At 44.2% G+C, this 20,632-nt stretch overlaps 2 protein-coding genes across 3 annotated transcripts in view; both read left to right on the top strand.

Annotated features, from left to right (window-relative positions):
* Positions 1-10,348, top strand: part of LOC109896354 (uncharacterized) — a 32,302-nt gene extending 21,954 nt beyond the window's left edge. Inside the window, exons 6-16 of the mRNA XM_031832157.1 lie at positions 37-293; positions 387-584; positions 802-916; positions 1,279-1,372; positions 1,523-1,612; positions 6,563-6,679; positions 7,885-7,983; positions 8,230-8,381; positions 8,854-8,992; positions 9,242-9,361; positions 9,625-10,348. Of these exons, the coding sequence (XP_031688017.1) occupies positions 37-293; positions 387-584; positions 802-916; positions 1,279-1,372; positions 1,523-1,612; positions 6,563-6,679; positions 7,885-7,983; positions 8,230-8,381; positions 8,854-8,992; positions 9,242-9,361; positions 9,625-10,023 (1,780 nt within the window). The 3' untranslated portion in view covers positions 10,024-10,348. The remainder of the gene's footprint in view (positions 1-36; positions 294-386; positions 585-801; positions 917-1,278; positions 1,373-1,522; positions 1,613-6,562; positions 6,680-7,884; positions 7,984-8,229; positions 8,382-8,853; positions 8,993-9,241; positions 9,362-9,624) is intronic.
* A 228-nt stretch (positions 10,349-10,576) lies between these two features.
* LOC116375282 (rho guanine nucleotide exchange factor 40) lies at positions 10,577-19,786 on the top strand. Of its 2 annotated transcripts, none has more exons than XM_031832156.1 (12): positions 10,577-10,881; positions 11,399-11,713; positions 12,134-12,549; positions 12,848-13,073; positions 13,231-13,320; positions 13,996-14,202; positions 15,251-15,430; positions 15,690-15,870; positions 16,290-16,403; positions 16,683-16,765; positions 16,912-16,959; positions 17,241-19,786. In XM_031832156.1, exons 1-11 carry the CDS (start codon positions 10,606-10,608, stop codon positions 16,936-16,938), a joined length of 2,115 nt encoding a protein of 704 aa, XP_031688016.1. In that variant the 5' UTR covers positions 10,577-10,605; the 3' UTR covers positions 16,939-16,959; positions 17,241-19,786. The 2 variants fall into 2 exon arrangements, with proteins under 2 accessions (XP_031688016.1, XP_031688015.1); XM_031832155.1 differs by having other exon boundaries at positions 12,824-13,073.
* Positions 19,787-20,632: the final 846 nt, after the last annotated feature.

The following is a 20,632-nucleotide window of genomic DNA, read 5'->3' as shown; positions in this document are numbered from 1 at the left end:
CATCCCTGTATGACATCACTGTATCTTCTCTCTCAGGAGGAAGAGGAAAGGGAGAGGGGGAAAGGGGAAGGCTAAAAGTGGGTGTCGTGGCAACCAGAAGACTCGAGACCAGGCCGGTTCCAAACCACCAAGTAAAACACCTCAGCGTGGTCCCGCCATCTCCCCGACAACCAACCTGCCAATCACTACAACCAACCTATCAGAGGCAACACAGCAGCCTGAGGGGGCGGATAAAGAGGTCACACCAGTCAATGAAGGACAAGAAAAAGCTGAGATTGGGGAAAGCAATACAGGTTAGATTTTAGTTTCTTTTTATGTCAATTGGATCAAAAAAGTATATGGCTAGAATACATTATTCTCATGCCTATTCTTGCTTTTACCAACAGAAAACCAGGTTGTCCAATCAGAAGTCTCACCTGACACAACTACTAGCCAATCAGGCACATCCTTATCTAACCACTCTACAGAGGAGTTAGGGGCAGAGACATCTCCTGACCTATCAAATGGCCTATCACCTAAAGCCCCTCCTCTCCTAAGGGAATTGGACACAGAACTCCTCCAATCAGGAAAGCTGATGTTGACAGGTGGGTCATCTTTTATATCCATCTCATTTACTATCCTTCCATCCCTTTACCCTTACTTTCCTTTTATTCATACTTATCCACCCTTCAACACTCTTGCAATTATCCACTTTCATCCTCTCTCTCTCTCTCTCTCTCTCTCTCTCTCTCTCTCTGTCTCTCTTTCTCTTATTCTCTCTCTCTCTACCCCCTCCTCCTCCCACCCTCTCTCTGTCTGTAGGTACGGTGGACAGGCTGGGACGGGCTGTGGTTGTCACTGAAACGCACCTCCCAGAGGACGGTTGCCGTGCGGACGAGATGGGCCGTGTCTTGGCCTGTTATCACAGGATCACCCGGTAATATTCTGTCACTATGGCAAACTGTCCATATCACAGTCTCGTCTGGGGGACCCTTTATAGCGTAACACTCATAGCACTACTGTCAGCTTCTCTATATAGTGTATTTATTCTAATTAAAAAATGTTTTATGCATTATTGGGAAGGGCACATAAGCAAGCATTTCACTTTTGGTCAACAATTGTGGTTTACAAAGCATGTGACAAATAACATTTTATTTCACCTGATTTTGATTTGAGCTAGCTATGACACTTTATATAGTGGTTTTTATAGTTGTTTTTGACAGAAACTGAAACTCGAAGTTAGGTGTTTCATTTTATTCCGCCTTCACCTCTCCCCCTATCTCTTTCTCCCTCAATCAGCTCTTCTGCTAAAGAGCGAGGCCTAACAGTAATAGTAGACAGTAGACAATCTCCTCCCTCCGCTCTCTGCCTCGCTGCACTGAAACAATTACAGGTGAGAAAGAGTTAAATGTTGAAGTGCTAAGAGTGTTTATACATGTACTGTATGTGTTTATATGTAGACATGTGTTTATGTTGAGAGGGCGTCTCTAATGTGTGTTTGTACGTCTGTGTGTGCGTGTGTGTGTGCGCGCGCGCGTTCCAGGCTGTGGTCCCGGGAGGTCTTGGCTCTGTCCTCATTCTGGTGAAGGAGCAGCACCAGGAGTCATCTACACACAGTCTAGAGGGAGTAGAGGTGACTACACACACACACACACACACACACACACACACACTTCTCTCGTGTCTCATCAACACAAGCAATTCGCTACACCCACAATAACATTGGTTAAATAAGTTTGAGTGACCAATCAAATTTGATTTGATTTGATTATCACTCCATTTGACCCATGTCACTTTAATAGAAAACGATGTCATATGTTTTTATAAAATGGACTATCCTTCATCCTCCCTACTCATCCCTTCAGTGGCAATTGTTGCTGTGGACTATGAAACTATTTTACATCCCATGGGCTTATTAACACTAAAGATAACAATTACATTTTAGAAAAACTATGGCAAAACTAGCTATCCTCTCGTGGAATTTGAAAGGCCTTAATATGTCTATCAAGTGTTTCAGCCGTCTTGATATTCTAGCTAGAAACCATATTGACATACAGAAGCAATGCTCCAAGAAACACACCTGCACCAAAAGTACACACATGGAATAGGGAACCTTTGTGATGGACCGCCTCGGTCTTATGTTGAAATAGTTTTTTTTTTGCATTGGATAAAAGTAGAGACTGCAGTTGAGGAACAATTGGAAAGAAACTCTGCTTTGAAAATGAATCAAATTGTAACCCCACTTCTGAGAAAATGGCCCTCGAATGTTTTGGTACACCTACTGGAGAGCTTGTCTTTGTCTACACACCCATTCAGCATCGTTCACACCATCTTAAGCCGTAATCATTAAAGAGATGGGTGGGGCTAAGTTCATGCACAGGATACAGAAGGTGTAAAAGGTACACTGAATTGGTTACTTGCATAGTAGTTTTTTCAAAAACAGAAAGTGTCCAGGTAAAAATATTTTATAACTATTAGATGACGCTTACCCGACACACTTACCCGACCACCCCCCAGCCACATCTAGCTGAGTGGATGGGAAACTATTGTCTAGACATGTACACATGTTCATGAAATACAGTAGATGGCCGTAATCACCCCCCAGACACACCTGGCTAATGTGATGGGTCATGTAATAATCCGGCCGAAGTGGAGTCTTTTTGTTTAGACATGTAGCTAGCTAGGTAGCTAGCTAGCTAAACAATGAACTGGTATAATCCCAACTCATACTTTTACCAATACAAACATTGTCATAGCTGTAGTATGAATTTGCAGGTAGCTAAAGCTTACAAACTAGGTTCAATGTTACAGTAGCTTGCTAACATTAGGCTATAACTAGCAATGCAAATGGGTTTCTGATTCAAATAATATTACTACACGTCATGTCAGCTAGCGAGCCAGCAAGCTAATTAACAGTACGCTTTTTAATTTATCTTTATTTAACTAGGCAAGTCAGTTAAGAACAAATTCTTATTTTCAATGACAGCCTAGGAACAGTGGGTTAACTGCCTGTTCAGGGGCAGAATGACAGATTTGTACCTTGTCAGCTCAGGGATTTGAACTTGCAACCTTCTGGTTACTAGTCCAACGCTCTAACCACTAGGCTATCCTGCCGCCCCAACCTGTCTAGGACACTGGTTCCGCTAACGGAAAGCGGGATTTTTTTTTTTTGAAATATATTTCACACATTAACTTGCAAGAAAAACACATTTTTGACAAAATTTGAAATTTTTCTGAAAATGTAGCTAAACTCTTACCCATATACATGGATGAACACTTCACAGCAGACTGGAACCATTTAACTCTGTTTTGTTTGTAGCTACATCTTGTTTGGCATGCGTTGTGTCAAGTCACTCCAGGTCACACTGACCGTGGAATGTGCAGAAAGTAGCCCATCACTTTTTCCAACTCATCTGTCGATGGCGCCTGCTAAATTCAGGCCAATAACAAAAAAACTAGGCTCGTAATTTAACAATTTTATTCGTATTTATGGATGGATATTAAGGCACATGAAAGTATACATATTCCTGAAAAAAAATCTGCAAAAAAAACCACATTTTGATAGAAAAATATAGAACTAGTGATGTGCGACATATGTCTAGTTTCCTGAAATGAGTCACATTTGTACAAACTGAAAGCTATTTTGGCAGCCCCCAAAAAACTAAGGGTGTAATCATAATGATACATAACAAACTCGAAATCATCATCCTTAGTAAAGGCAAAGACCAAGAAGACAGAATCACTTTCCTTAACTGTATCCATAGTGGAAAGAAAATTGCCTTTATTAATCTGTATGCTCCAGAATCATATGATCCTACGTTTTTTGATTCTCTGAACAGCATATTGATCGAATTAACTGAATTCCAACTTGTTATGGGGACAGACATGAATGCCAATCTGGACATGAGGGATACATCTAATAAGACCAACTACAATCCACAGGTAGTACAACATTCAGTATACTCTCTGATTACAACCTCATTGATGCCTGGCGAGCTCTAAACCCTATAGCAAAAGAGTACACTTTCTATTCAAACAGGCACAAAACATTCTTCCAAATCGATTTTGTACTATTATCTACTCCTCTATCAGACCTTTATTTTCAATTTTCACCGAAAATGACATACCCAAAACTAACTGCCTGTAGCTCAGGACCTGAAGCAAGGATATGCATATTACTGATACCATTTGAAAGGAAACACGGTGAAGTTTGTGGAAATGTGAAATTAATGTAGGCGAATATAACACATCAGATCTGGTAAAAGATAATACAAACAAAAAAAACTTTATTTTCTTTTTTCCATCATCTTTGAAATGCAAGAGAAAGGCCATAATATAATATTGCAGTTTAAGAGCAATTTAGATTTTGGCCACTAGATGGCAGCAATGTATGTGCAAAGTTTCAGACTGATCCAGTGAAGCATTGCAATACATCCAACATTTTGTATAAAGTCTGCCCAAATGTGCCGAATTGGTCAATTGATACATTTTCAAGTACATAACTATAGAGAAAATTATATGGTAATACAAAATGTATATTTACACACTCCCAGGAAGGTCATACATGATGGAAAATTAGCTTTAACAATATTTACCTTCAGCGGTGAATGTATCAAAACATTTGCCGTAATAAAAGTGTTTTGTTGATGTGGACTCTCCTCAAACAATAGCATGGTATTTTCTCCGTGTAATAGCTACTGTAAATTGGACAGTGCAGTTAGATGAGCAAGAATTTAAGCTTTCTGCCCGTGTAAGACATGTCTATGTCCTGGGAAACTTTCTTGTTTCTAATCACATTAGCACATGTTAGCGCAACCGTCCCGGTGGAAGGACACCGATCCCGTAGAGGTTTTAATCAAGAAAATAGAAATACGACATATGAGCCTGATCATCATGCTTATTACTGCCAGATACACATTTCAGAATCTCCTAAACGAGACACAATATGGCACTTTAATGTTTGCTTACTACAAAATCCTACATTCTGTGAACAATTTGAAATTGAATTGAATTAATTTATAATGATTAACAAAAATGCAGTCGATGATCCTCAGATTCTATGTGATGCCATTAAAGGTTTTATTAAAAACTATGCAAATGTATTTGCATCTGGGAAGAATAAATCCCAATTAAAGAATATATCAGAATTGGAAAAGCTGTTATCAACGTTAGAGCGTGCTCAACAAACACTTCTTTCAGAATAGGGTAGCGACTACTCTCTTCCAAGTTAAAATGTAACTAAATAGATTGATCAGACAGAGAGGAGAGTTTGCAATCCATGGAGTTAGACTCTATTTATGTCCAAATGGCTTCTTTTTTTTATGGTAAACAAATGGTAATCAAATCCAAACGCGCGTTCAGGTCCAGCCAAACATCGAATGAAAAGTTCCGTTACAGCCCGTAGAAACTTGTTAAACTAAGTATAGAGTCGATCTTTAGGATGTTTTTAACATAAATCTTCAATAATGTTCCAACCAGAGAATAGAAAAGCAATGGAACGAGAGCTAACTCTCTCGTGACCGAAGCGTCAGAGCCTGTCAGACACCTGGCTCAATCCCCTCTCATTCGCCCCCACTTCACAGTAGAAGCCTCAAACAAAGTTCTAAAGACTGTTGACATCTAGTGGAAGCCTTAGGAAGTGCAATATGACCCCATTTACACTGTATATTGGAATGGCAAAGAGTTGAAAAACTACAAACCTCGCCTGCCATAAGAGTTCTGTTATACTCACAAACATCATTCAAACAGTTTTACAAAACTTCAGAGTATTTTCTATCCAATACTACTAATAATATGCATATATTAGCATCCGGGACAGAGTAGCAGGCAGTTTACTCTGGGCACCTTATTCATCCATGCTACTCAATACTGCCCCCCTGTCACCAAGAAGTTAAAAAAAAAGATTATTCTCAGATAACCTCTGTCGTCTATTACATATCTTACATGCTTTATCAGAGACCAAAGCTCCTGGGAAGTTCTATCTCTCGAGGGGATGAGTGGTGGAGGAGCTGGGGGGGCGGGATGGATAGATAGAGGTATGGGGGGTTGGGACTAACAACCAACCTGTGTTGCTAGGCGGGGTGGGAAGGGGTAGATGCGGGGGGTTGGACGGAGACATGTTGGGCAGGGGGGAATGGGATGGGTAGTTGGAGGTGTAGGCCCACCTCTTTTTGTTTGTATTTATTTGTTTATTTTCTTGAGTGGCAGCCTGCAGGTACATATGGTATAAACGGTGTAAAATAATGTGAATATTGTAGCTGTAACCCCCCAACAACAACAAAAATGACAAGGCAAAACAAAACAAAAGCACAAAAAAAATGAAGTTGTAATATTTATTGAATTGTACCTTTTTCAAACCACTGCGCCAACCCAAACTTGACTGGCTCAAATATTTTATTTTCACATGGCCTTTTTCATCACAGTTCCAGCAACTATGGTCAATGCGTAACCAGACCAGCTCAGTACATACAGCTTGATTTGGCTTGGCTCCGTTTGGCTCAGTAGTGTGAACAGTCTTCTAGATTCTGACCCTTTATCACTTCTTTCCCAGAATCTGATGTTCTTTTCTCTGTGTCCTGTGTAGGTGCACACGGTGCGAGGGACAGGGGTCCTTCAGCAGTATATAGACAGGCAGCAGCTGCCCCTGGAGATGGACGGAGACTACAAACATTGCCACTCTGACTGGCTGGCCTTCAGACTGGTGAGAGATGGCGGGAGGGAGGGAGGATTGGAGTTAAGGTAGAGGAAGGAGAGAGAGATGGAATGAGACTACAAACACTGCTGCTATGATTGGCTGGCCTTCAGACTGGTGAGAGGGGGGAGTGAGAGAGAGAGGATGAGATGGGGAGGGGAAGGTATGGATGGAGGGAGGGAGGGAGGGAGGGAGAGAGGGGAGAGGGAAGGCAGGGAAAGAGAGAGAGAAAAGTCTGTTCCCAGCATGTCTAGCACTCAGAATGTCAAATTTGAATGTCAAGACTTATAGTCATAAAGTGCAGCCTATTCTTTCTCAAATCAATTCAGATTCCACATGCCGCTAAATCAATACGCTGCTATTGGCATTTTGAATATGAGACTGGACTGATTTGTCTATTCTCACTTATTTCAAATTGAATAGGCTGCACTTTATGACTATAAGTCTTGGCATTCTGTGCTAAACTTGACATTCTGAGTGCTGGACGCACGAGCGCACACACTCACGTATGTTAGCCATGGCATTTGACTTGAATGAAAAAGTTAACTCACAAACAATGTCATTTCTTTAAATGCTTAAGATTTCTGTCCTGTGGATATTAAAGGTGCAATGTGCAGAAATGGCTCCGCCATTTCCTGGTTGCTATAATTTCGAATAGTTCGCCTATTTCAGTTTAAGTGGCAAAACAATCAATGTTTAGTGTAGAGAATTATTGTACCATCTAAACCTCTGTGAAATGTATTTTCAATAACCCAAAATATTGTTTTGTCAGTTGTTTGAAGCTGGTGTACAAAAGCGAACGTAAAAGATGCATAAAACGGGAAGCATAAAAATAGCACACATAGAACAGATCTACCGCTTCTTAGACCTGCTTTCAATGGCAATGGCAGATTTATAACTCACATTTCTATGTGATTTTGTCGGGTCGCCCAAAAAGTTACATATTGCAGCTTTAAAGTTATGAAATCAGCAGTATCAATGGTCACGTTTTCACCATCAAGCCCTTCTATGTCATGTGCAATATAAGCTAATATATCTGTGTCCCAAATGGCACCATATTCCCTATGTAGTGCACTACTATGGACCAGAACTCGATGGGTCCTTGTCAAAAGTAGTGCTCCGGTCCATAGTAGTGCACTATGTAGGGAATAGGGTGCAGTTTAAACTATAGACTAAACTATACTACGTTACTCCTGTCCCGTTTCTGCTGTTAGAGTGTGGAGAGTCTAACTGAGTGTTGTGAGAGCGCACTCTCTCTGTTGGAGGATGCACTGCAGTCTATGGACACAGCACCACTACCAGACTGTATCAAGGTAGGATACATGTATTACTGTATCACCACATCTATGTTGTTTAAGATGGTACCAGTGAGGTGTTATGGGGTGAAATATTAGAGGTAATAACTGAGGAACTGAATTGAACTGTTGAGTAAACTTGAGGAGCTTTTGAAAAAATGGAAGACCTTTTGAGTAAATGTAACATACTTTCTGTGTGTGAACCATCTGGCTGTACAACACAACACAAGGTTAACCTATGTGTTTTTAAAAATTATTTTCCAGACTGTTCCTCTAAGTGTGGAAAAACACAGACAGCTGATGACGAGCATCCTAGTCGACCAACGGCTGACTGAGCTGCAGCGCAAGGGTGGGGCCTGGCTGGCAGGGCTGGCCAATGGCACATCAGGACTGGCAAAGCGGTCCCCAGACTGCAGGTACTCCCATCTACCCTATCCCATCAGTGTATCCAAATGATAATGCAGTTCAAATATATTATCCTATCATAGATATAACGTATGAGATATGTTTTTTGAAAGCGTTTCCTAGTGTAATACTTCTCAATCTGCTATCTCTTTTATTAAAGGGATACTTCAGGATTTTTGCAATGATGCCCTGTATCTACTTCCCCGGAGTCAGATTAACTCTTGAATGCCATTTTTATGTCTCTGTGTCCAGTATGAATAAAGTTAGAGGTATATTTGAAAGCCAATGCTAACTAGTGTTAGCACAATGACTGGAAGTCTATGGGTATCTATTGTTTTTGGGCGAATCCTAACTTACACATTTTCACTTAGTCATGCATTGATGTCAATGGGAGACTAAGTGAATATGCGACTTAAGTGGAAGTTAGGATTCACCCCTATATCATCATAGTCTATATGACCTTTGAACTCTTTGCGCCTTCAGAGCTGCTCTGGCTGCGACCTCTAACCTCTATGACAGCGTGGATGATTCCCTCCACCGCCTCGTCCAGGTGTCCAATCAGAGGGGCAGTGATCTGGAAGCCCTCGGACGATTGGCTGCCATGGTGGACAAGCTGGAAAAGGTAGGAGAGAGAGAGGGAAGCACAGAACGAACACTATAACATTGTAATAGTACAGTGTGGAGCGGCAGTTAAATAGCTATCTCTTTGAAAAGGTTGTTTAGAGAAAACAGACTGTTACAATTGGATACTAATGGTATTTCAAATGTCTGTTATTTCGTCGCCTGTTCTACTTTTACTCACCCTCCCACCCCCGTGTCCCTCCATCCCTCCCTCCCTCCTCTCCCATCCCTCTCGACCTCTCTCTATCAGTGCGAGAGGGAGATAGAGCAGATCCAGGATCAGTTGGAAGACTACAGGGAGCCTCCCATCTCTCTCAGCAGGCTCTCCCTCAAACAGCAGAAGTTCAAGACTTTCAGGGAGTCGGCCAACGTGAGTGTGTGCGTGTGTGTGCCATGTGTGAGTTTGTGTGCATGTGCACGTGTTTCTGTATAATATACTGTATATGTTCCTCATCTGTATATTGTGTGTGTGTGTGTGTGTGTGTGTGTGTGTGTGTGTGTGTGTGTGTGTGTGTGTGTGTGTGTGTGTGTGTGTGTGTGTGTGTGTGTGTGTGTGTGTGTGTGTGTGTGTGTGTGTGTGTGTGTGTGTGTGTGTGTGCGTGCGTGTGGGTGCGTGTGTGTGGGTGTGCATAGGAGCTGCACACTGAGACCCTGGCGGTCCTTGGAGATCTGGAGAGCTGGTCTGAGCTGGACTGGGGGGGACTGATAGAGGTGCAGGTCAGGGTACCCCCGGTCAGAGAGAGACTCAGAGACATGTCTCACTGTCTGTCTGACTGCTGGACAACACTGGACAACACACAGAGACTACTGTCCACACTGACCGAGGTAAACACACACAGACTACTGTCCACACTGACCAAGGGAGACACACAGAGACTACTGTCCACACTGACCGGGGTTAACACACAGACTACGGTCCACACTGGCCGAGGTAAACACACACAGACTACTGTCCACACTGACCAAGGGAGACACACAGAGACTACTGTCCACACTGACTGGGATAAACACACAGACTACGGTCCACACTGACCAAGGGAGACAGACAGACTACTGTCCACACTGACCCAGGTAATCACACAGAGACTACTGTCCACACTGACCCAGGTAATCACACAGAGACTACTGTCCACACTAACCGGGCTAAACACACAGACTACGGTCCACACTGACCAAGGGAGACAGACAGACTACTGTCCACACTGACCCAGGTAATCACACAGAGACTACTGTCCACACTGACCCAGGTAATCACACAGAGACAACTGTCCACACTAACCGGGTTAAACACACATAATACAGAACGGAGCAAATGGAATGGCATCAAACACCTGGAAACCATGTGTTTGATGTATTTGATACCATTCCACTGATTCCGCTCCAGTCATTACCATGAGCGTGTCCTCCCCAATTAAGGTGCTACCAACCTCCTGTGACATGTACATACATATACAGTACACACACGTACATGACACATAGTGTAGACACAGACACAAGCATGACACGCTCTGTCACAGCACACATGACACACACACACACACACACACACACACACACACACACTGAAATACCCACAATTCAAACAAGTATACAGTAACAGCAACAAACACAGTTATGACACTGTCAACTAACCCTTATTTCTTTTTTTATACCCTTCCCCTCTCTCCTCTCCCAACCTTTCTCTACCTCTCTACACCCCTCCAGGCCAACCAGTGGTGCGACGTCATCTCCTCCACCTCACCCTCCCCCTCCACCCCCCTCTCCTCCCTCCCTCCCATTCCGCCATCTCGTTTTCAGGACGCCCGTGCCTTAGCCTTGGAGCTGGGTGGTGGAGCTCTCCTGGACCTGTGGTCTCAGACCCTTGAGAGATACCAACGCACTGTGGCCCAGGTCAGTCATTCAGTCACTCTATCTATCTATCTATCTATCTATCTATCTATCTATCTATCTATCTATCTATCTATCTATCTATCTATCTATCTATCTATCTACAGTATAAATCTATCTACAGTATCTACAGTGTCTGTCTGTCTGTCTGTCTGTCTGTCTGTCTGTCTGTCTGTCTGTCTGTCTGTCTGTCTGTCTGTCTGTCTGTCTGTCTGTCTGTCTGTCTGTCTGTCTGTCTGTCTGTCTGTCTGTCTGTCTGTCTGTCTGTCTGTCTGTCTACAGTATCTCAATTCAATTCAAGGGGCTTTATTGGCATGGAAAACATGTGTTAGCATTGACAAACTAAGTGAGGTAGATAATATACAAAAGTGAAATAAACAATAAAAATGAACAGTAAACATTACACATACAGAAGTTTCAAAACAATAAAGACATTACAAATGTCATATTATATATATATACAGTATTGTAACAATGTACAAATGTAACAAAGCCCACTGTTTCTGCTACTGTTCCTCAGGTCAAACCCAGGCTGCTGCAGCAGGCAGAGCGAGGGCAGAACCAGGGCCAGGCCCGGCCCAAGACCCCCTCCGCCTCCAGTCTGTGGGACCTGATGGGGCCCGAGGGAGAGGGAGACTGGGGTGTCGGGGCCGGGGGAGGGGAGGGAGGCCTCCAGTCCTGGGGGTCCCTGGCTTCACTGTTTCGCCCACAGACCTGCTCCACGCTGAAGATAGGAGAGGAGAAAGGGAATAAGAAGGAGGGAACGGGAGGAGGTGGAGGAGGAGTGGGAGGAGGGAAATTTCTGCAGAATCTGTTGCATTCGGCAAAAAAGAGCGTAAGTGTTTGTGTGTGTGTGTGTGTGTGTGTGTGTGTGTGTGTGTGTGTGTGTGTGTGTGTGTGTGTGTGTGTGTGTGTGTGTGTGTGTGTGTGTGTGTGGTGGATGTAAATACTGCATGTATTTATGTGTGTTTTAGATTATAATGGATTGCATAACATCTCCAGTGTGTTAGCGATCACCTGCTGGGTGGCGATTCAGCATGTAGAATCGTCAGGAAACAGAAAATGACGGCCAAAATTCTGGTCAGAGGCCACCCGCTGCTTTTAGCCGTTCGCCTTTATTGTGCCTCTTCTCTTACATTGTACGATCCTAGATCCATCACCTCCCTCTCCATCTTCCTCTCCTCTCCCCTCTCTCTCTCTCTCTCTCTCTCTCTCTCTCTCTCTCTCTCTCTCTCTCTCTCCTCTCTTCCCCCAGCCCACAGAAGCCCCTTTGCCCCCCAAACCCCCCAGGAAGCGTCACCCCAGCTTCGACCTCCAGGCTCTGCTGGCCCCCCGTCGGGGCCCTGCCACCGCCAGGCCTGTAGAGCCTCCTGTGGGTGCAGCCAGCCGTAACTCCCCCCTCACCTGGCTGGGGCGCCGGGCCCTCACAGACCCTGTTATCGCCGCTGGGATGGCAGCTGCCGTCCCCGGATGGAGAGAGGGAGGAGGAGGAGGAGGGATTGGGGGAGGAATAGGAGGGGTGCAGGGGGGATCAGGGGTGCTCATCAGAGGTGTAGAGGTGAGCAGCAAGGAAGTGGTGGACTACACCGGGACGCCAAGACAACACGTGCTGCTGAGCCGAGCGGAGAGGGAGACGGGAGGGGAGAGGCAGGGCACCACCACTGCACAGAGGTATGGTGTGTGTGTGTGTGTGTGTGTGTGTGTGTGTGTGTGTGTGTGTGTGTGTGTGTGTGTGTGTGTGTGTGTGTGTGTGTGTGTGTGTGTGTGAGAGAGAGAGAGAGAGAGAGAGAGGGAAATGCAGCTTTCTTCCTCTTACCCTCCTTTCTGACTTACCTCTTCCCTCTCTAACTTTCTCTCTTACTTCCTCCCTCTCTCTTTCTGGTTCTCCCTACCCCTTTCTTCTGTCTCTTCATTCCCTCTCACTCTCCCTCCTTTCTCCGTACAGTAAACTGTACCTATTGTGGTGCAGGATGCTGAGTTCAGAGAGGCAGTACGTGGCTGTATTAAAGGGGGTGGAAGAGACCTACTTGCCCCTCCTGGAGGGTCCAGACACCCCCTCCTCCCTCAGGGGGAAAGCAGATCTCCTGTTCCCCAAATGGGCCAACCTCAGCTCCTTCCACTCACAGAACCTCCTCCCAGCCATGGAGGGAGCTCTACTGCAGAGTCTGCTGCAACAGGACCTCTTCAGTAAATACGTGAGTGGGTCGATCAGTTGGAGAGAGGGCTGTTTTAGCATGGGCAGGGCCATCAAGGGTACTGTAGAAGTAGATTTCTTTTTAATATATATATAAAAATGAAGTACTTTACTTTCTCTCTCTCTCCATACCAAACCCCTCTCTCACACACAAATAGAGAGAGGAGTTTCTCCAGTACTCTCACTACATCAGGATTAAACCAGAATTGGACTCCCCGTTGGTTACTCAAGCTGCGGACTTCTTCAAGGTAAGAGACTGTCTCGTAGCAAACATTTTTTTATTGAAAACAGAGTCAGTGGAGGCTGGTGTGGAGAGAACATCTCATAGTAATGACTTGGATGGAATGAGTGGAATGTTTGATACTGTTCCATTCAAGCCCATCCTCCGATTTAAAGTTCCACCAGCCACCACGGAACAGCGTCACATTCACTAGCTTAAGCCCATTACAACAACAGCATTATATAGTATGGACAATTAAAACAGCATTGTATACACGGAAGCCAATTATAAGTGTAAAGTATACTCAAATAACTCTATAATTAAGGTTGGATTACACTAAAACCAATCAACAGGCTTTCAACATACAACAATAAACACAGTCTGATACACACACAGGGCATAATCTGATCACAGCTTTAGACTGAGAAAACATGAAAAGAAGAACATCACATAGATGGGTTTTAGTAGAGATCTGAGGGTTGAATATTTACTGTAGTTTGGAGCTGTGTCAAATGCTGGAGGTGCAGTTTTTAAAACGGCCACCGGGTGACAGTAGAAGATAAAATATTTCTAAGTACTGTGTCATGAAAATGATGAAGGTAATAACAATGATGATGATGATGATGTCGACCATACTGTAGATGGCAATGATGCTGAAGTCCTCTCCTTTCTCTCCCCCCTTCCCACCCTCTTCCCTCCCCAGCTCAGACTCCCGGCCACCCCTCCTCTCTCCCCCCTGTCGTTCCCCCATTGTCTCCAGGCCCCTACACTGAGACTGGAACAGTACTGCGATGCCTTGGAAGAGCTTGGAGGGCTAAACCCTGCCTCCGACTCCTCCCTCTCCGTCCTCAGACACGTCCAGCGTCACGGCGAGGACCTCCGGGCCAGCGACCTAATCGTCGGGTGTCCGGTGAGAAAGCCAGACTTAAAACTAAATTCTCAACTCTGGGAGGAAGCCAATTTAGAATAGATAAACCCCCATACTGGTATAATGATCCCAAAGTGTTGGACAAGGTTTCAACCTTAAATTGGGAACGCGTCCTAAATGGCACCCTTTTGACCAGAGCCCATGGTGCACTTCTTTTAATCAGGGCCCATGGGGCTCTGGTCAACAGTAGTGAAGGGAATATAATGCAATTTGGGACTTCGTCGGGACAAACAGTTCAATAAGCATCACATCACATTCACTTGAATAACTCAATTTGTCCATAACCACAGATCTAGAATCAGCTTTCCCTACGTCAGCTCTAACCATAGCCATTTGGGGGGGGTTAAGCCAAAACTGACCGTAGATCAGCACCTAGATGCAACTTGTTTCATCCTATTTTTATAAGCCAATCCTACTCCTGTTTTCTGCTTCCTGTCCTGTAGTTCTGTTGCTTCTATGACACAGTTCTATCAATCACCATGGTGACACACATACTCATACACACATACTCATACACGACACAAACATACATCGTCGCAGGTCGCAGTTGCAAATGAGAACTTGTTCTCAACTAGCCTACCTGGTTAAATAAAGGTGAAATAAATAAAATAAATAAACATGCACACACACACAGGGAGCGAGAGAGAAACAGACACGCACGCAAACACACACATACACACACACACACTCACTGTCAGTCTGACTGATGACATAATGTTTTGCTGAGTCGCCTACAGAGTGGATTATATAGCTAGGTTAAACCCTCCCACATAGCTACTAGAACACACCCACAAACACACACAGGCAAAAACACATGACACACACACACACACACACAAAGAGCTCTCTGAAAGTTAGCTAAATAACAGAACAGAGAGTGGTAGAGGAGTTATGTTTGACGCATAGCTCGGGTTACATGAACCTCACATCACTTGGATGGTTAAAAATAGCTCGTTTCAAAAGCTTCTCTTGAACAACACGACGCGGTTTGGTGGGCGGTAAACTGTGTGTGTGTGTGTGTATGTGTTAGGTCCCAGTGGCGGAGCGCGGAGAGCTGGTGCGTCAGGGGGAGCTGTTGGTGTGTGGGGGGACCAGGAGGAAGAAGACAGGGGTGAGGAGTGTGTTCCTCTATCAGCACCTCATCATCTTCACCAAGCAGAAGAGTCCCGGCCCAGGACGCACCGCCTACAGCTTCAAACACAGCATCAAGGTAACGGACACGCGCACACTCATACACGGGTGCACACACAGACGCGCGTAAATACGCACACACCAGCATGCGCAACCACGCATACGCACGCGGGCATGCCTGCAAACTCACACATATGGCCTCAATCAAAATTGGGCCCAAAATGTCCAAAACAGAGGTGGTATGAGACGAAGGTGCAATACAACATGAATCCACTATGTGTACGGTTCTGACCTCTATTCTCTCCACATCTCTCTTTCTCCCCCTCCCTCTCTGTCAGACGGGTGAGATGGGTCTGACCCAGAGTGTCGGTGAGGAAGGGGTGAGGTTCGAGGTGTGGGTGCGTCAGGCCCCTCGTATCCGGGACTGCCTGACCCTGCAGTGTCAGAGTGGAGAGGGGAGGGCAGCCTGGACACACGACATCGCTCAGCTCCTCTGGACTCACGCTATACACAACACAGGTACAGTATGATCCCTGACATTTTACTCTGACCCACAGAACTCAAATAAGATTTTAGTCCTGTGCTCTGAACTCTCACCTCTCACCCCAGCCATATACAACACAAGTTCCAAACTATTGTAGCGACCTTAACCCCATTCACCTAGTGACCTTGTCAAAAGGTTCGGATAAGGTGTTGGGTTGATGGTCGCCGGACTTGGGTTTGAGTCCTGGTCGGGGCCACCGTTCAAATTCACTAGTGTAAGATATTGCATTATGAATTGAACATGTAATGGAATTCTCTCTCTCTCTCTGTCTATGTCTCTCTATCTCTCTTTATCTCTGTCTCTGTCTCTCTCTTTCTATGTCCCCCTCGGTGTCTCTCTCTCGGTCTCTCTCTCTTTCTCTCTGTCTCGTTCTCTTTCTCTCTTTCTTTCTCAGAGTTGTGTTTGAAAGAGACAATGTGTATCGGTGTGTCTAGTAAGATACTGCTAGACGCCACAGGAGCACCGGTAACATCTGAACTCGACTCTATCTACAATCTGAATGACAGAGGTGTGCGCGCACACACACACTGTCAGAAACCACAAAAAATATTATAAACACCCTGTGTGTAATACATATGCTGTCCACCAGATGTCTCCCTGTGAATAATGGTATAATGGAATCATGCTCTGTATCTGCGGTGTTGCAATTTTAATTTCATTACAAAAGCTTTATTGGCAGGCGACTGACCTTCACTCTCTTTTTCTCTCACTCCTTTCCCCCTCTCTCATATCTCTCTTTCTCTCTCTCTCTCTCTCTCTCTCTGTCTGTCTCTCTCTCTCTCTGTAGTCCACAGTAGCTGTTCAGACTCTTCCTCTGTTGGCAGTCAGAAGGAAGGGGGGTCCCCAGCCTCTGGGAGGGGACAAACACAGGTGGGTTTCACAGACACACTCACGCAGACATAGACACGCACACACACGTACACACACACACACATGCACAAATGAACAATCAAATACACACACACACACAGACACACATTCACACTGTGCTTCAAATGAGATGTTTGTCTCCACAGAACCAGTCTCCTTCCACTGCGGTGTAATTTCCATCTCAGCAAACAAACGTGAGTGATCTTATCTTGCACACGTACTGTAATCTCTCTCCGTTTCCTCCATCTCTCTCTTTCTCTCCCTTTCCTTGTCTGCCCCGTCAACCCACAATCTCTCTCTCCTTTTAAACGTCGAAATCAGTCAAATGCTTTGACCCATTTTTCTCCTGAATGACTGAAGACACACCTGTGTCACAAACCCCCAGGTTAACCCTTTAGAGTTCGTATATCCAACACCTCAACCTTCATCTACCTTTCTCCGCTCACTCTCCTCCCTTCCCTCCCTCCCTGTCTAGAAACTGGATTCTGGACCTAATAAAGACCAAAACAACATCTCTATGCAAGTCACTGGAGGGGTCAAACTGGACAAGAAGTAAAGGACCAAAGAGGAAAGGGCATACAGGAAACAAAGAGACATTACGGCTCTAACTAACCCAGGACCTGGCATCAGCAGAGCCTGCTCTCGGTGGCCATGTTGGATCGGCCGGACCCAGTCGCTCGCCGAGTCATTGATACCGTGGACACTCCAGCCACACAGTAGAGCCATTGTCCTCCTTCAGCGGCTCCCCACTAGGCCAAACCACTCTGCCTGAACCACTGACTGGCGGCCATGGCCTTCGTGCTTCCACTATCTCCTAAAACATACAGGAGCATTATAGGAAATATAGCTTTATACTGACTTTATTGGACATTATTAAAATTTTGCCTTTTACAATGCTGTTTAAACAGGGATGTTTTTTGGGGGGGATGTTAGTACTGTAGAAGTATTATAGATTCTGTGTGGCCGTATATGTGGTATAGTATAGGCTAGGTGTGATTGTGATCTATGCAAATTAGTACATACGGCCCTTCATGTATGGGTGCACACATTACGCAGAGTGTGGAACACACGCATACACTCTGCAGAGAGTCTTATTGTGCTATAGACAGTAGAGTACTGTTCCGACACTGTGGCCATCTTACAGCTTAGTACAGTAGCTATAGACCAACCAGTGGGCAGATATCAACCAACGACAGGCATGGCGCCCTACTCTCAGTAGGTCTTTGCCTGGAAGTAAAGAGTAGAATAAACATTAACATGGAAATGAAAAATGTCAACATCTTATTATAACCGAACTATTAATCTCAGCACTCAGAACCAAATAAGCTGTTAAAGAGAGACGACCAACGTCTGTATTTTGAGGTGGTTTGTTCGTGAGGATGTAAAGCAAGCGGGAATCTGGGCCAAATGGTTACAGTGTGTCCAATTGTTATTGTTGATGGTTTAAGGAAAGGTGGTATCATGTCTTATTCAGGCGTAAGGCTTATGGTAACCGTATAACTTGTTTTGGTGCCTTATAGCACTGCTCTGTCTAAAGATACAGTAGCTATGGGACTCGATGTCGTATTCTCCATTGGTCTTTTCAATGACTATTTGATTGAATGATTTTGTGATTCCTCTTTTTCATTATAAGCCATAATGTTGCAAGCACCAAGTGTACAAATGTTTGATTTGCTAGCAAATATGACGTCGGTTGGGTCGAGTGTGTCAAATGAGTCATTTGTTTATGTCTGAGTCATGTGCTTATAACTTTATATATACGTTATTCAAAATGAAGGAAAGTGTTCCATGAAATGGAGATGTCTGTTATACCTGCCGTATTATCTTGTTGTGAATTGAAAGATTCTTTATTTTTGAATGCAGTATGCACTATTAGCTTACGCCTCCAACTGTAATATAATACAGTGACAATGATACATCATTTGATGAGGTGCTTATATTTGTCCTAATTAACACATGCCCAAGTGTGTAATAATGTGCATGTGTGATTTGGAAATGACATTTTTTTTGCATATCCCAACTCTCCCTGACACCTCAGAGAGTGGGTTCACAGCCGGGGTTGGCCACTATCAACAGCGACCCTGGGGCAAGTAGGGTTAAGTGCCTTGCTCAAGGGCACATTGTCATATTTTTCACCTTGTCGGCTCGGGGATTCAAACTAACCAACCTTTCAGTTACTGGCCCATCACCCTTACCGCTAGGAACCTGCAGCCCTAATAGAATACAATGCAATACTGTAACATACAATCATATACACAAGGGTTGAGTTAATTTACAACTACAAATATAAGTATTATTAAGTATAAAAGTTGTGTTTCTAAGCTAGTCAATTTTGGGAGCAAACTGAATTTAAATTGTGTTATTGTATGATATAAAGGGCACTAACAGATAGCCTGTATGCCAGCTATGTAGGTAGGTTAGTCTGCCTAATATACACAGATGGCAGCAACCCTTGTCTCTCTCATCAGATTTCATGGGTGTCATAGCAACTCCATATCCAAATTAAAAAAGTGCAAATGGATATTGAACCCATTGAATCAATATCTAATTTGTCTGATTAGGAGGTATGCAGTACTCATACAACAGTACTAGCTTGGTGCTGCAGAATATATTGCATTATATTGGGAGCTATTGTTTTCACCAGGAGAGAAGTCTTATAATATGTCTTCAGAATAATGAACACCTTTTTAACCATCTAGCTGTAGATTTTCATATTCGAAGCGTCTTTTTATTACGCTTTGACATGATTCGTAGTTTTACATGTAAATACAACGGGGTTTTTGTTCAAGTGTTTTTTTAAGTGTCATCTTACCTATGCAGTTTATGCCAAAAATATACTGATGTTTACAGTTTCGAAATAAATGCTTGTTCTGTTTTTGTTGAATGTCTGCATGCTATACGGTTACAATGTACTTGATACGCGTTATACTTCAATTGTACTTCAATTGTACTTCAATTGTACTTAGATCATGTGTACCTTTCTTATTGAAATAAAACTGGACGGAAGCCATTGAAACTCGATAACCTGTTCGTGGTATCGCTTTGGATACAGAGGATGTTGCCATGTGGGTCCCACTTTGCATTCCAAGTGACTTAAACCAATGTATTTACATAGTGGTAGAATAGTCAGGTACAGTGTAGTTGCAGACCGTGTAGCACATTGTTACATAACACTTACTGCTAGTAGCAATACTTACTGACGGGGTTTTCCAGTTTGTGTATCTGCACATTGATCATTGCACAGAAATTCACTAATAATGTGTGTGTACTGAAACTGTGTTCCCCTAGATCAGCAGCAGATCATCTCCAGCAAACCACCAACAGAACCTTGGATGACTAGGTGACTATGCGGAGAGGGTCAAATACTCCACAGAGAAAGAAGAAAGGAGTGAGTGAGTGAGTGAGAGGAATGAGGGATGAAAAGTGGGGAGGTGGGGAGAGAGAGAGGAGTGAAACAGGAAGGGGCTGACCCTCTGAGAGAAAGGGGGGAGCGAGAGAGGACAGGAGAAGAGGGAAAGAAGACAGGCAGACAGAGAGGCACAGAGAGGGGAGACGACGTGCACGAGACGATGTGCATGGAGGGAGAAGAAAGAATGAAGGAGACGGAGGAATAGAGAGGGGGCTTATAGAAAAAGAGCGAATAGGCAGAGACACAAAGAACCAGGGTGGTATTGCAGTATAGCCAGACAGGGAGAGAAAAAAAGTAGAGAGAATTAGAGAAGTTTTTATTTTTGCAAGGGGAATGGGGCAAGAGACAGAGAGATCGTATTTGAGAATGTGGCAGAGGGAGAGAGTAGGGCAGACAGCGAGAGAACTGAGAGGGCAAAGAGAGACAGAGCAGCAGTGAAAGAGAGGCAGAGAGAGGGA

Source organism: Oncorhynchus kisutch, linkage group LG9 (genome assembly GCF_002021735.2).
Source record: "Oncorhynchus kisutch isolate 150728-3 linkage group LG9, Okis_V2, whole genome shotgun sequence".
NCBI classification, from domain to species: Eukaryota; Metazoa; Chordata; class Actinopteri; order Salmoniformes; family Salmonidae; genus Oncorhynchus; species Oncorhynchus kisutch.
This window is presented reverse-complemented; position numbering and strand designations above follow the sequence as displayed.